At 33.3% G+C, this 16,687-nt stretch overlaps 1 protein-coding gene across 1 annotated transcript; it reads right to left on the bottom strand.

The window, feature by feature from the left end:
* Positions 1-164: 164 nt before the first annotated feature.
* LOC141829993 (protein NLP1-like) lies at positions 165-3,945 on the bottom strand. The gene is made up of 5 exons (XM_074717463.1): positions 3,913-3,945; positions 2,923-3,741; positions 2,809-2,852; positions 1,724-2,738; positions 165-1,545 (listed from the first exon to the last, which is right to left on the bottom strand). Exons 2-5 carry the CDS (start codon positions 3,632-3,634, stop codon positions 659-661), a joined length of 2,658 nt encoding a protein of 885 aa, XP_074573564.1. The 5' UTR covers positions 3,635-3,741; positions 3,913-3,945; the 3' UTR covers positions 165-658.
* Between the last annotated feature and the right edge of the window lie 12,742 nt (positions 3,946-16,687).

Below are 16,687 nucleotides of genomic sequence, written 5' to 3'. Positions count from 1 at the left end.
TGGTTTCCTTTTATCTGGGTGAACCATTTTGTCTGGATCCTTTCTGATGACTTTTGAAACCATTTTGTCTGAGTGAATCATGAAAATGTTCAAGACAGCAAGAGAAGATCATGTAAATAGAAATACTGGAAATTTCAAAATAAAGCCAAATTGAAGTACTTCTGTACACAAACCTAGTTTGACTCACTCTAACTGAAATCCAAATGTTAAAAAACAGAAAGTCATTGGACGTGCCTACAAACTGGTGGCATATACCAACTTTGTAAAGCTATACATGATTACAAACTCCAAATTTGGGGTGAAAGGTGTTGGTGCATCAGCAATTCTGGTAGGCACAAGAATAATCAAAAACCTTTACAACTAAACTACACGAAGTTTAGTTTTACAGTGAACAAGGTCACATTCAAGATGCCTGGAGTAGGAAACAATCGTTTCCGAAACCAGTTTTGCAGCCATGATATGCTTAGAGCCACCATATGGAAAGAATCGAACCAATGAAGAGTATAGATACACCATATCGAGGCCATTCAAGATTCATCTTAATTGAGGTGATACCATCTCTGTGTATGCCAGTGCAAATTTATGCTGTTTCACTTATTGAGATAGCAAGCCTTAAAGATATCCTATTCTTCTGTTCGAAGAGGCTAACCTTCAAAGATCAAGCAAGCACTGAGCTTCCCCATGATGATCTGGTGGTTGATTGGGCAACATGATGAGCAGAAAGTTTGATGGTATGAGCATTTGTAAGTTTGTACACATCGATGCACTCCTTAAGGTCATCATCGCATGTTATTAGGATCCATTCAGAGTCATCATCAAGGTATTTGATATCCACTGATGCTGTGTCAGTTATACCGAACCGCCGCATTATCTCTTGCTTTAAATCTAGGAAACCCCAAGCAGGATGTAATCTGAATATCACTTTCTCTTCCCCACAAATTGCTTTGACCTTTAACAAATCACGTCGATGCAACGGCCAAAGGGACTTATTTCCTGAAGAACGATGATCAACTTGTAACTCTTGGCTTACAGTTCTAGCGACAGAGACCGGTGGTTGTTCAGTTGGGAGATGCAGTTCTATGTGGCTTTGAGCTTCCTTGAGGATACCACTCTGCTTCTTATCTGCTAAAGTATCTTCTATAAATGCAAGTTCATGAGCATTATGCATGCACTGCTTTTGTTCAATGGAACAACCCTGACTTGAACTAGAGTTCTGACTGCATGAAGATGAGGAAAGAGAATTCGACCCAGATGTGCGTGAAGTGAATCCACCTTCTACCACTTCGTTTACATTCGATGACTCGGGGTGATCAAATTGCTTGGAAGGGGAAAATGTGTTCTCCACTGTTAAGTTTTTATCTGACCAAGTGGTTTTAATGAAGTTCTCATACAGGGAAGTGAACTGAATGCCTCCTGCAGGACCATGGACGGAATCTAATACCACTTGCAGTTTCTTCAAGGAATGGCCGACTTTCTTGATCTTTCGCGAAGGCCAACGACTAATCCCATGCTGCCTACATATTCTTTTCAGAGTAGTAGGGCACACTGAAAACAAACACAAGTATATGAACAACATGCATGCAACACAGTCGTATTCTTTGGACTTAACTTTATGCACAAGTGCACCAACGATTCTTGGAAACATAGCGTCTTAGAATATAGAATTATTGATCTATAAGATTTACGAAAACAAATCGAAGAACTCACAAGGTATAATGCTTACCTCCAAGGCTCTTGGCAGCATCCTTTAAGCTACCAGCAAAATATTTCTGAAGCTCCTGCAGATTAACAGTTTTCTCAGTCTTCGTGCGCCTCTTCTCCGTCACCTTTTCCATATTCAGAACACTAGTTTCGGCTGAAAAAGAAACTGTATAGTCATCATGGGAATCATCACACAGCTGGGTGAATTCCGGCAATACTTTTTCAGTAGGGATTACTGCATCTGAAGGGTGTGTTGTTACTCTGAATCTCTCAAATTCCTTTTTCATAGGCTTCCCTTGTGTTGACTCTGCAAAAAGACATTTCAACAAACCTTCTTGTGATTTCGTCCCGCCATCACATGATGCAAGCTCAGCAATACCTACATTTGAAGCTCTTGCAAGTGGTTTTGGATCAATCTCTGAAACAGATTTATCAGAAAGTGTTGCTGAAGAGATATTTTTCTCATTGTTTTCGGATACAATCTCATCCTCTAATTCTTCAGTTGCCACAACCCTTAACGTTCTGCTCACTTGTTGTATTGTGATGGACAAAGAACTAAGCATCAATTTCTGTGCTTCACTTCCTATGCAATCGACAGGTAAAAAGAACTCCAACACAAAATCTACATTTCCAGTATGAACACATCGGAGCCGAATAGCAACTGCAGCCCTCAAGTTGAATAACTTAGCATGGTGCGATAACGGATATTCTATCTTGCTAAAGTCTGTTATATTTGAGGAGAAGCATGGTTGATTTGTCATAAATGCTTTACCGACTATGCCTTGGCCTCTAAACAAGTGGTGCTCAGAGCACGCTTGCTGAAAATCCTTCATGCTCGGATCTTGCACATAGCAAGCATCATCGTCAGTTGAAATACAATCCATGAAGGTTTGTTCATCAGAGTGCCAATTTCCCTTTTTGCCTTGTTGGAGGCATGATATCCATGTTTGAGCTAATGGCAACCTGTGGGTCTTGCAAGCAGTCTGCAAAACCATCTGGATCTCCGATAAGGCAGCTTGGTAAGAGTCGCCAGTCATCTGACAAAGAACAGATGTGTATCAATGTGATGCTAAATTCAATTTGTTTTCAGGAGTTTTTGTAGCTCACCTTTAAATGAGGAACACTAAAAACTTCACGAGTCCTAAGATCGACTGCCTGCAATAACAAACAGGAACCGTAAGCAAATACTTTTCTAGCAAAAGCAGGAATCAAACTATGAACTTGCCTGAAAAGCATTGCAAATCTTCTCAATATCAGAACTGTAATTGACCTTTTGTGTGGTCATCACTAGCTCCACAACCCCCAAACAAGATTGACTATCTTTCTCAAAAACCGGCAGGGCTATCGTGCCACGAACATCGTACTGCCGAGCATCCTTCACGCGAGGGTACTCATAGCTGCTGAAGAATCGGACGTCCGGTGAACACTCGGGCAACTTCCACAGAAACACCCGGCCGGGCAACCCCACGGCTTGATGAGAGTCCTCGTCGGCCAAGAACTGGTACCTGGTTGAGGCCGACCGATAATTCACAAGCCTTTCGCAGTTGAAATCTAGGAAGAAAGGCTGGCCACAGGTAGTAAGGACCTGTTTTCCCCCTCTCATGACAGGCACCCAAACCTGAACAAGAACATCTCCGTCTTTATGCGACTCCTTGATGAACCTAAGAGCATGGTTCAATCTTTGTTTCACAGTAGACATTGGATTATTATGCTGAGTTTGCCAGATCTTGTCTGGTTCATAACCAAAATCGTCGCCTACCAACCCAACTTGTGTGGAAGATTGAACAGCAAAAACTGGCCTCCCTGCATCAACTCGATCGTCGATTCTCGGAACAACAGGCAAAAAGTTGGAAGGGTGGAAATCAGAGTAATCAAAGTCTGGCCATGATAGTAGTTCATCCAACAGGTCCAAATCAACCCCAGAATCTTCCATGAGAAAGTCTCTTCACAGCCCCATAGCAAGAAAGAATCTCCCAGCAATACAATCCCTAAAAGCCCATCCTAGGGTTTACCTCAGCAATCAAAGAGATGCAAGACAAACTGCAAAAAACACAGCATTCAAACCAAAGGGGGGATTAGTAGCGACAAGAAATGGAAGATGCAAGCAAACTTGGATCAGGAAAAAAAGAAAGAACTAGTCTTTCTCCCACTAGTCCAAAAATCCAAACTCGTTTGTTTTCTGCAGAAAAGAACATCGCAAGAAGGTATTACCTTTACACTTTACAGAACCATTTTCGGAAGAACTAGTCTTTCTCCCGGAGGTTACTACTGCATCAGATGCAAAGGAGCTAGGAGAAAAGTTGCGAGTCTGTGTGGCGCCATCAAGAATCTTCAGGTTCGCATCAACTCTCCTCAAAAGCCTAGTTTTCCAGAAGCAGTATCTCCGTTCTCAAACCTGAATCCTGAAGAATTTGTGGCAAGGAATTTGAAGCGGTTGTCCCACCACTCCAGCAACGAAATTACCATGACTGTCCCCATGGAAGATCAGAGCCCTCAGCCCAGCCGCCATCAAGGGGCAATAGAGGAAATGCAAGGATCAAACTAGTGTTGACCAAGATGCAAATGCAAATCCAGATTCTTCTTCGTTCTCATTTGGGATCTCGGGAGATAGATATTCACGATTCACACTTTGTTAAATAAATAAATCAAAGTGGAGTAGAAATCTCGCACAGAAATTCAGAAACCAAAAGAGGAAAAAAAACAAAACACTGGAGATCGATCGAAAATTGAGATGCGTGGAGTTGGCACCACATGGTGGTCCTAAGATTTGCAAGAATCTTTCACCAAATAAAACAAAAGGCGTGCGAGAATCTTCAAACTTTACTGCACGATGATGGTCGTTCACTAGCAAGATGATGAACTCCAAATTCCAAACAATTATATATGAATTTGAAGGATTGCAAATTAACAAATTCGCCAAGCGATCGCCATCACCTGCCAGTGTCACACCTTTCGAACTATTTAAAAAAAAAAACGGAGGACCAATGAGATGAAATGAAATGAAACGTACGTCTGATCCAGTTGGCTACGGAAACAAAAGGCTCAAAATTGACTTGAAGATTTCAGATGGCGACGTGTTCATGACAAGAGAGGACTAGCAAACAAACAAGCAAAGAAATAAATAAATAAAAGGGAGAAAAAAAATGGCTGCCCACAGATCCATCACCATCGAGCATATACGTATCCTTCCTTCTTCTTGGGATAAGGATGTCGTTACCTCCATTTCATTTCAGAGTTAATGGGACACATCAATCTTAATTGTTCTTGGGTACAAGAAAGGTTTTTACTAATCAATCAGTATATGAATTAGCTGCAATAGTTAATCAGTAAATAAGATTTGGAGAATAATTCTGGTTTGCTTTTTGTAAGGGTGTGTTAAGTACTTGATAATTAATTATTTATCGGATTGATAGTGATCAAGTAACTGTTTTTTTTCCTTTTTATTTTGAAACATGAATTTTAAAATAAAGTATTGATATGTTACGTGTCTTCCCATGCGCACAATGTCCACGATTGAGTACGTGTTTAAGTAAATCGAAGCACTCGGAAGTGATCCGAACGCCCCGCACACTCAGTCATGAATAGATATCATGCACAGGAAGGCGTGTAGTATATCAGTACTTTATATATATATACTGATATCTTGTACGTCTTCCCGTATGTGCAGCGTCGAAACTGAATACGTGTCAGGCAAGTTGGGACCTCTGGAAGTGATCCGGACGTCCCACACACTCAGTTACGGACGAATGTTACGCACAAGAAGGCGCTGCATATCAATATTTTATATGTATATTGATATCCTGCGCGTCTTCCCGTGTATGTAGTATCTGAGATTGAATGCGTGTTAGGGCAAGTCAAGATGTTTGAAAGTGATCTGGGCATCCCGCGCACTCAGTCATAGACGGATGTCGCGCACAAGAAAGCGGGCAGCATAGCAGTACTTTATATATATACTGATATCTTGTACGTCTCCCTGTGTGTGCAGCGTCCGAAGCTGAATACGCGTCAAGGCAAGTTGGGATGTCTGGAAGTGATTTGGATGTCCCGCACACTTAGTTACGGATGTATGTTACGCACAAGAAGGCGTCGCATATCAGCATTTTATATATATATTGATATCCTGCACGTCTTCTTATGTGTGCAACGTCTGAAATTAAATGCGCGTTAGGGCAAGTCAGGATGTCTGAAAGTGATCTGGACATTCCGCGCACTCAGTCAGCAGGCGGATGTCGCGCACGAGAAGACGTGTAATATATCAGACTTTATATATATATATTGATTGAGAGGGAGACGTGGAGGTAGCAATGCCAATGCTTTTAATTTCTTTTTCACAAAAAAGTTGGATAAAATGAAGTTATTTTGTCCGCTCAAAATTCTATTTTTTTTAATAAAAAAAAAATACTTCAGTTTTTAAATAATCGAAATATTAACAAGTTTTATCATTATACCCCTAATTAATATAGCGATTTAAATTTTGTATTTTATATTTCTTTTATTTTTTTTCAACCTCATAATTTATTTCATTCATTTGCAACGCACATAAGACCAAGAAAAAAATTTAGTTGAAAATAATAATATCATCTTATATTTATCTGTTAAATTATTCATTTTTTAACATTTTACTTAATTTTTTTAAAGTTCTAACGAATTTGAATTTAAAAAAAGTTTGTTCTTCCTTGGTATATTTGAAAGGAAAACGATTCCTAAGCTTAAAGGTTTTTTTTTTTTGAAGACTTTCTATATCAGCTCAATTTTTTATGTTTGTATCCAACTTTTTTTTTCATCATAAAAGGATGAGTTCTCACTACAATAATTTAAGATTTAACTTGTAGAACATTGAGTACAAAGTAAAGTACATTTTTTGTCCTAAAGAAATGGTGTGAATTTTATTCTTGAAAATTAGAATGAAGAATGAGAGTTGCTTTCTCAAGAGAAAGGGTTGGTGGTGTGCTCCCTAATTAGAAGCCAAACGGTTGAATTTTTTGAGAGCCAAACAGTGACGTCGATGCAAATAATTAAATAAATCGGTCTCCTTCCTTTGTTAAAAGAAAATGAGCATCGATGCCATCAACAATGAAAAATAAATTAGTTCACTTCTCAACAAATCTTTATTCAATTCCTTATTATATTGCCTTTTTTTTCTTTCTTTTTTTTGCGCCCATGCTTATTATAATTGACAATATTAAACTGACATATATAGTTAATTAGTTAATTTGACACCAAGTAATTTAATCTTTCATTGATATATAAAAACAATTATATATTATTTTCTAGAGTTTTATATTTAATTGAATGATATAATTGTTTTTATTTGTAACGTGATGAATATCATATTAAATGAACTATAGTAAAAACAATACACATGAGCAAGAAATTAAGGCATAGAAAAAAAAAGACATAATTCACAAAAAGTAACAAGGCATTTTCATCGATCGGTTCGGCATTGAACATAAGGTAAGCTCAAGCCTATGGTGCGGATCGGAGAGTGTTCTACATGTGAAATGAAGAATAAATAAATAAACACACACATGTCGAACGAAAGTTGCCCTCCCCAAGGTTGAGATTCATATTCTAAGAATCTTGTAGGGTACGTATTTGAAAAAAAAAATAGACAAGGTTAGGGGCAAAGTGAAATTCACTATATTTTATAGATGGTTTGACTAATTGAGGGGATGCCAGCTGCAAAAAAAAAAAAAAGAGGCTTGAGTTGTCCACAAACCCTAAATCCATGATGTAAACATCCATCAAAAGTTCAACTCCTACTTTTTTAAGCAATTGAAAAGGAGCAATTGCGTTTGCACCAGTTGTTTGAACACACGAAGTGGAGTATCAGACTTCTAAATTAATTTATTAAAACCAATAATTGAAGTTGAAGATACTATGTTTAGATAATTCATATGATGATTCTTTTATTTATCTCATAGATATTTACCAATTATAGTATTTGTCCTTGTTTATTCCATTTATAGTTATCAATTATTGCACTTTATAAATTAGAAAATATTGATAAAAGCTAGCAAATGTAACCCTGAGGAACTAAATAACTTAACTAAATTTTTTCATCCTGAAATTTTACGAGTGTTTTTACTAATCAATCAGTATATGAATTAGCTAGCTGCAATAGTTACTCAGTAAATAAGATTTGGAGAATAATTCTGGTTTTTGTAAGGCAGTGTTAAGTGCTTGATAATTAGTAGGGCAATAAGTAACTGTCTTTTTTTCTCCTTTTTTATTTTTTATTTTGAAACTTGAATTTTTAATATATATATAGTTTTTAAATAATGAAACTACTCTCGAGTTTTCAAACACTTATCATTATAACCCTGATTAATAGAGAAATTACAATTTTGTGCTTAATTATATTTTATTTATTTATTTATTTTATTTCATCCTCATAATTTGTAAATTAGAAAAGAAATGTCACTTATTGGTAATCCATGTGAAACACACGTAATAAGATTTAGTTGAAAATAATAATAATAATAATATCTTATATATATATATATATACAAATTATTTTAAGTTCTATCAAATTTGAATTGAAAAGAAATTTTATTCTTCCTTGTATATTTGAAAGGAAAATGATTCCTAAGCTTAAAGGATGTTTTTTTTTAAAAAAAAACTTTGAAGATCAAAATAAAATAAAATTATTTTTTTATATAGATGATGAATTCTTCATGTAATAATTAAGATTTAACTTTTAGAATAGTTGAATGGAAAGTAAAGTAAAAAACGGCATGAATTTTATTCTTCAAAAATAGAATTAAAGATGATTTTTAAGAGGCCAAACACTGATGTCGATGCAAATAATTAAATATGTTTCCTTCTTTTGTTAAAAGAATATGAGCATCGATGCCATTAAAATTCCTTACCGAATATTTATTCAATTCCTTAGACTGCATATACCATTTAAGCCATTTTTTTAAAAAAACAAAATCAATATTGGACACTTCTAAAATATCAATTTGCATCTATGCTTATAGTCGACAATATTAAAAGTTAATTAATTTGAAATAAACTAATTTTTTTATTAATATATGAAAATAATTATATATTATTTTTATAGTGTTGTATTGAATAAGATAGTATATTTGTTTCGTAACACTATTAATATTATAATAAATTAACTACGGTGAAAATAATATATAATACATGCGAGAAATAATTGATAAATGTCAACGATGCAAAGATAAAACACATGATTCATAAATCATAAAGTAGCCAACATTTTAATCATATGCATGTGATGTATAGATTGATTCGACATTTAGCATGAGGTAAGTGTTGGAAATGTGATGGGAAGAAAGAGGCGGATGAAAGGAGTAGATCATGCATATGTGAATGAGATATACGTTGTAATCAAATATAGAGGTTGCGTAGGGGTACAAATCTAGAGCTTAGATTGTATTGATCCAAATTAGCTTGGCCCACCTTATTTATTGTACCAAGAAAGTTCACTGCCCATAAGTATGCTTGAGATTCAAAAATCAAGTTTCCTTGCAAACATTAGCATAGCATTTGAGACTTGGACTAATCTAAAATACTATTCATTCCATGATGAACCTAAGATTTTCATTAAAGATGCATAGTTTAGTATAGTGATGCAGGAGTAACACATGAGGAGTCGAACTAATTCAACGGATCATAATTTTTGATTTGGAAATCAGAACGAGGCACGGTCGGATACGTTTCAAAGCTCTTTCAGAGACCTTTATTCGGTACCGGATAAAATTCATACCGACCCACTTTTGATCTCATCCGACATCGTTTAGTGCTCCGTTTTTGATCGCATCGTTTAGTGCTCCGTCTGCTTCTCCAAAGTTATTTTTTATTATTTATAGTAATTTCCTTTTTTTTGGTATTTTTAACTGTCAAGCTAGAGTTTTAGTGTATGACCTATTTATAGGTGTGTTTAGCCATTTACGGTTAGTGTAATTGTTTAATAAACATTTTCTTTTTTGGCAAAAAATTAGAAACGGCACCGTCAGTGACTTTCTACTCCATTTTTTCAATTTCTTGATCTTGATCCCTTCTTAATCCTCCTCCAATCTTTTGTCTTCAGAATAATCACTATTTTGTCCAGCGTCATATAGTTCCTAGGATTACATACTAGTTGGTACACAATAATCGGTCCAATATAGATTGAATTCTTCTGAGCAATATAATACAACAAAAAGTTTATAAAAATATTCATTGAATTAACATAGGCCACAACATCATATTTACAAAAGCAAATACAATGTATAAACATAATTTGCAATAGAATGAAAGATATTGCACTAATAACTACTTGACTCACAAGGTTAACAACTGCAACTGAACCATATATTCTTAAATCTTGTAAATGTCGTTCCACAAGTTGAGGCTGTCAAAGAAAAGAGGTTAATGCGAGAAATATTGCATTACACAAGAGAGTCTATTTAAGAGAGACACAAAGTAGATCACTACAAAAATAATCACAAATAGTGATAAATTTAACGATCGATTACAATCCAGTCGCTATTTTAGCGATCGATTTTTAACTTCGATTACTATTTTAGTGACCGATTTTTAACTTTGGTTGCTATTTAGTGACCGAATTGTAATCAGTTGTTAAATTAGCGATCAATTTTTTAAATCGATAGCTAATCGATCGTTAATCAGATTTAGCGATCGATTAGTGATGGAAAATTCGATCGCTAATTGATATTATTTTTATAGTAGATGAATTTTACCATAAAAGAAGGTCTAACAATCTGGAATTTAGGTTTGTATGTTAAGTCGACAATCTGCCTCCATAAAAAAGGCATGGATCCTCAAACCTACAAGCATTGATGTAATAAATCCTCTTTCAAAAATGCTTGTTATAAAGCATACCCTTCCTTATATATCATTTTCCTAAAATGCTTTAACCACCCTTAGAAAAGACAATAAACAAAAAATAAGGTTATGGAGATGCTAAAATCAATTTGATTATATAAAGAATGTTGAATGGTTAAACAGGCAGAAATAAGGGTAAGTAAAAATTTGATTAAACTGAATAAATCAATCGCACCGATTTAATTTAAAATTTTAATTCAATTATATTGGAATTTTGATTATTTTTTCTAAAAAAAATTGATTAATTCGGTTCAATTTTAATTTTAAAATTTCTTATTCGGTTAAACCGAATAAACCGAATTAATTGAAATAAAAAAATTTACAAATTCTTAGTTAAATAAACTTATAAATCCCTAACTAATTCATAAATTTTTCATAATATTAAAAAAAAATTTGGTTATTTCGGTTGAAAATCAAATTAATTGATATTTTATCGGTTCAGTTTATTCTATTTTTATTTAAAAATTCGATCGGTTCAATTTGTTCAAAAAAATTTAGTTCGGTTCAATTCAATTTTAATTGAATTGCAGAAAGCCAACTCTTTTGATAAACACTTAACCTACACATTGTTAATGCTTCAGTATCCTATCATACATTAGAAGGAGATAATTAACCTGCTTTAGCAATGGTATGTCTTAGAACCTCATAAACTGTCTGCTTGCTTTTATTAAATGCTAAAAATACCCTGTTTAATGTAAATAATTATTTTCAATATATATTCAAGTGGTTCAGCACAGAAACATATATCCAGTTCTGTATTTTAACTACAGATACATCTAAGTAGAAGAGCAATCTAAATTCCTGATAATGCTTAGAAGTGTCTCAATTTACTATGTACACAACTGCAACCAATGAAAACATAAGACAATTTCCAAAGTTTTCTATAACCAACCAAGCTGCAACCACAAACTTAGCAAACAAGTTTTGGTAGAAATGAAGTAATCAAATTCAATCTAACATTATAAAGGCAAAGAGGAAGTAATACTTGGACAAAGGATGCTGTAAATCCATTAGTTTGCAAAATCTGTTCTGATTCAACAAAATTAGCAACGTTGCTGTGTGAATCAACTCCTTTTCTCCACGTCCCTTTAGGAAAAATATAGATTCAATGGTACAACAATTTCTTGAAAAAGAAAAAACTAAAATTAGAATGGATGAAACATATTAAATATCATGTTATGATCTATACTTTGATTTCCTTCCTCTTAATCAGTTACACTCAAATAAATATAACTAAAAAAATAACAGAGGGATTTTTTAATGAACAGATATGTTCGATCGCTAAATAGTGATTGAATTCAAATTTGGTTATTAAATTTAGCGACGGAAATCCAATTTGATCGCTAAATTTAACGACGGAAATCCAATTCGATCGGTCGCTAAGTTTATCGACCGAATTTGGATTCCGTCGTTAATTTTAGTGGCCGAATTTAAATTCGATCACTAAAATTAGTGACCGAATTCCGATTCAGTCACTAATTAGTGACCGAATTCAAATTCGATCGCTAAATCCAATTACGATAAATTTTTTAATAATTTTTTAAATTGATTGATAATCGATCGTTAATTGGATTTAGCGATTGATTAACGATCAAAAATTCGATCGCTAATCGATATTATTTTTGTAATGAGAAACATATTCTCCTCATGCATCTACGTACAATTAAGATAACATTAATAATTTGTGAATCAATGTCAGCTTGAAAAGTTTGGAAACCTGATATCCAGTTAAGGCTATTGCAATGAGTTAATAAATTACTTTAAACTTGCAAAACAGAATTGCAAAACATGTAAACAAGTAAAAGACAATATCAAAATACTTTCGTCGCTAATTTTAGCGATCAAATTTGAATTCGATCACTAAAATTAGCAACCAAATTCCGATTCGGTCACTAATTAGCGACCGAATTCAAATTCAATTGCTAAATCCAATTACGATGAATTTTTTTATAATTTTTTAAATTGGTTGTTAATCAATCGTTAATCGAATTTAGCGACCGATTAGCGATCAAAAATTTGGTCGTTAATTGGTATTATTTTTGTAGTCAAAAACCTGTTCTACTCATGCATCTATGTGCAATTAAGGTAATATTAATAATTTGTGAACCAATGGCAGTTTGAAAAGTTTGGAAACCTGATATCCAGTTAAAGCTATTGCAATGAGTTAATAAATTACTTGAAACTTGCAAAACAGAATTGCAAAACATGTAAACAAGCAAAAGACAACATCAGGATAAATTACTTTAAACTAAAATTAACGATCGAATTCCGATTCGATCACTAATTAGTGATCGAATTCAAATTCGACGCTAAATCCAATTACGATAAATTTTTAATGATTTTTTAAATTGGTTGCAATCGATCGTTAAAAGATATTAGCGATCAAAAATTTGATAGCTAATCGGTATTATTTTTGTAGTGAGAAACATATTCTCCTTATGCATCTACGTGCAATTAAGGTAATATTAATAATTTGTGAACCAATGTCAGTTTGAAAAGTTTGGAAACCTGATATCCAGTTAAGGCTATTGCAATGAGTTAATAAATTACTTTAAACTTGCAAAACAGAATTGCAGAACAGAATTGCAAAACATGTAAACAAGCAAAAGACAATATCAAGATAGTTTCGAATTTTAGCGACCGAAATTGAATTCGATCACTAAAATTAGCGATCGAATTTTGATTCGGTCACTAATTAGCGATCGAATTCAAATTCGATTGCTAAATCCAATTATGATAATTTTTTAATATTTTTTTAAATTGGTTGCTCGTTAATCAGATTTAGCGACTGATTAGCGATCAAAAATTCGATCGCTAATCGGTATTATTTTTGTAGTGAGAAACCTATTCTCCTCATGCATCTACGTGCAATTAAGGTCATTAATAATTTGTGAACCAATGTCAGCTTGAAAAGTTTGAAAACCTGATATCCAGTTAAGGCTATTGCAATGAGTTAATAAATTACTTTAAACTTACAAAACAGAATTACAAAACATATAAACAAGCAAAAGACAATATCAGGATACTTTCGTCGCTAATTTTAGCGACCGAATTTAAATTCGGTCACTAAAATTAGTGATCGAATTCTGATTCAGTCACTAATTAGTGATCGAATTCAAATTCGATTGCTAAATCCAATTACGATGAATATTTTTATGATTTTTTAAATCGATTGCTAATCGGTCGTTAATCAGATTTAGCGATCGATTAGCAATCAAAAATTTGATTGCTAATCGGTATTATTTTTATAGTCAGAAACCTATTTTCCTCATGCATTTACGTGCAATTTTGGTAACATAAATAATTTGTGAACCAATGGCAGCTTGAAAAGTTTGGAAACAAAACATGTAAACAAGCAAAAGACTGATATCCAATTAAGGCTATTGCAATGAGTTAATAAATTACTTTAAATCCAATTGCAAAACAGAATGCAAAACATGTAAACAGACAAAAGACAATATCATGATGCTTCTGTCGCTAAGTTTTAGATATCCCGGGCATTGCATTTTAAATTCGATCACAAGCAATTCTGATTCGGTCACTAATTAGTGATCGAATTTTGATTCGGTCACTAATTAGTGATCGAATTCAAATTCGGTCGCTAATTAGTGATCGAATTCAAATTCGGTCGCTAAATCCAATTACGATGAATTTTTTAAAGATTTTTTAAATCGGTTGTTAATCGATCGTTAATCGGATTTAGCGACCGATTAGTGATCAAAAATTCGATCGCTAATCGGTATTATTTTTGTAGTGAGAAACCTATTCTCCTCATGCATCTACATGCAATTAAGATAACATTAATAATTTGTGAACCAATGTCAGCTTGAAAAGTTTGGAAACCTGATATCCAGTTAAGGCTATTGCAATGAGTTAATAAATTACTTTAAACTTGCAAAATAGAATTGCAAAAAAATACTACTTCTTGGATGATGGGTAGAATATAAGAATCCAGTTGTAAAACAAAAGTCAACACATTAACATTCTCATGCTAACTCAATGAAACAATTTTTGAGAATCACATCTCACTTTTTTTTGTGCAATGGACATCATATGGGTGTTTGGGTTTAGATGGTGAATGTACATATGAGGTTGGGGTAATGGAAAATTGGGGGGTTGGCAAATGCAAATTATACATCTACCCTTGTAAAAAATATATAAGAATTTTTTCAAGTTTTTAGTAAGGGTAAATAAGTAAATGGGCATCCACATATATATTCACCAAACACTCCATTTACATTTACATTTTCTCAACAACCCCAACTCTACGTTGAAAAAATACAACTTAAAACCAAACACCCCCATAGTCATTCCAAACAAATCTACGTTTTGCCTGCAAGATAGAAACAGTGCAATTCTTTTTCATTTAACCAAATACAACATATAAGCCTCAAAAGACCTTCAATAAAGTTTAGACTTTTTGACAATCAAACTTTAACTCTTCATTAAAACCATTCCAAATTGTTCGCAATCTACTAAAACGTACAAGAAATTTCACTTAGGTTAGGAGTCAAAAAATTGAACCTGTCTCTAAAGAGGTGCAATCTTTTGCTCACCATTCAACCCATTTAACTTTTGCAAGTTGAAACACAAATTATCATTATAGACATTAGAAAATAGAGATTTAAAAGTTTCTATATTTAAACCACAAATGATGGATATTAGCGACCGAATTGAAATTATAAATATAATCAAGAAGTGTTGATTAATTTTTTAAAAATATTAACAACAGAATTATTGAAATTTGGTTGCTAAATTTAGTCACCAATTTTCAAATTTCATCGTTAATGTTAGCGACTAAACTAATAATCGATCGCCAACTTTAGCGATCGAATTTTAGTTCAGTCGCTAATTAGCAACCGAATTGGATTTTGATTGCTAAATCGAATTACGATGAATTTTTTTGTAATCTTTTTTCGGTCATTAATCGGATTTAGCGACCGAAAATTCGATCATTAAATGTAATTGTTTTTATAGTGTAGAGTGTCAAATTGGCCTCATAAGAGAAGTATAGGCCTGACATTCCTTCTGCAGCATCAAGAAGAACATAAAACTTACCTCCCACTTTTTCTTATGAACATTTATTTCAACCAAATAAATTACTATAAATTAATAAATATTATTAATGAACGTAAAAATATAATAAACACTTTCGAACATGTTCAGAAGTGTAACTATGCAGCCAATTATTGCATGAAAGAATCTGCACACTTGATATCTTATAAAATATTGGTTATATATGATAAATTTGTGAGATATATTTTAAAAGTGGATTGTAAATATGGATCATCTGATATTGATTGTATGTAAATATAATTAAGGGATGTTGATGAATTTTTTAAAATATTAATGATGAAATTATCGATCGAATTGAAATTCGGTTGCTATATTTAGCGATTGATTTTCAAATTCTATCATCTATATTAGCGACTAAATTAATAATCGATCGCTAACTTTAGCGATTGAATTTTAGTTCGGTCGCTGATTAACGACCGAATTGGATTTTGATCGCTAAATCGAATTACGATGATTTTTTTTAGATCTTTTTTTTATCGTTAATCAGATTTAGTGATAAAAAATTTGGTCGCTAAATGTAATTATTTTTGTAGTATAGAGTGTCAAATTGGCCTCATAAGAGAAGTATAGGCCTGACATTCCTTATGTTAGCATCAAGAAGAACAGAAAACTTAGCTTCCAATTTTTCCTATGAACATTTATTTCAACCAAATAAGTTACTATAAATTAATAAATATTATCAATGAACGTAAAAATATAATAAACACCTCCGAACATGTTCAGAAGTGGAACTGTGCTGCCAATTATTGCATAGAAGAATCTGCACACTCTGATATCTTATAAATAGCATGTCCTTGGTAAGATACGACACATTCACGCTTTGTTATGGCCAACAAATATGATCCTGCAATATCAATATATTAGTTAGTAACAACATCATATTGTTAGAAGATAGAAAGTACAACAAGATGAGATGAGTCATAATTGTTTGTGATTATTATCCAAACCCAAACTAAGCTATGACAGAATGTGACTAATAGAGAAGTTTTAAAAATTATATTTAAATTCCTTTTAGGGTCACAAAAGGGAAGAACTTTGGAAAAGATAAAAC

This window comes from Curcuma longa, chromosome 5 (genome assembly GCF_044706935.1).
Source record: "Curcuma longa cultivar G26 ecotype Majalengka, Jawa Barat chromosome 5, ITB_CL_G26_1.1, whole genome shotgun sequence".
Classification (NCBI taxonomy): Eukaryota; Viridiplantae; Streptophyta; class Magnoliopsida; order Zingiberales; family Zingiberaceae; genus Curcuma; species Curcuma longa.
This window is presented reverse-complemented; position numbering and strand designations above follow the sequence as displayed.

Excerpts from the sequence above, each read along its gene's own strand:
- LOC141829993 (XM_074717463.1), bottom strand. The coding sequence starts at position 3,634 with ATGGAAGATTCTGGGGTTGATTTGGACCTGTTGGATGAACTACTATCA. Across the intron at positions 2,853-2,922 it reads TTGCAATGCTTTTCAGGCAA|TCGATCTTAGGACTCGTGAA; the intron begins GTTCATAGTTTG and ends TATTGCAGGCAG. Across the intron at positions 1,546-1,723 it reads TGCTGCCAAGAGCCTTGGAG|TGTGCCCTACTACTCTGAAA; the intron begins GTAAGCATTATA and ends GTTTGTTTTCAG.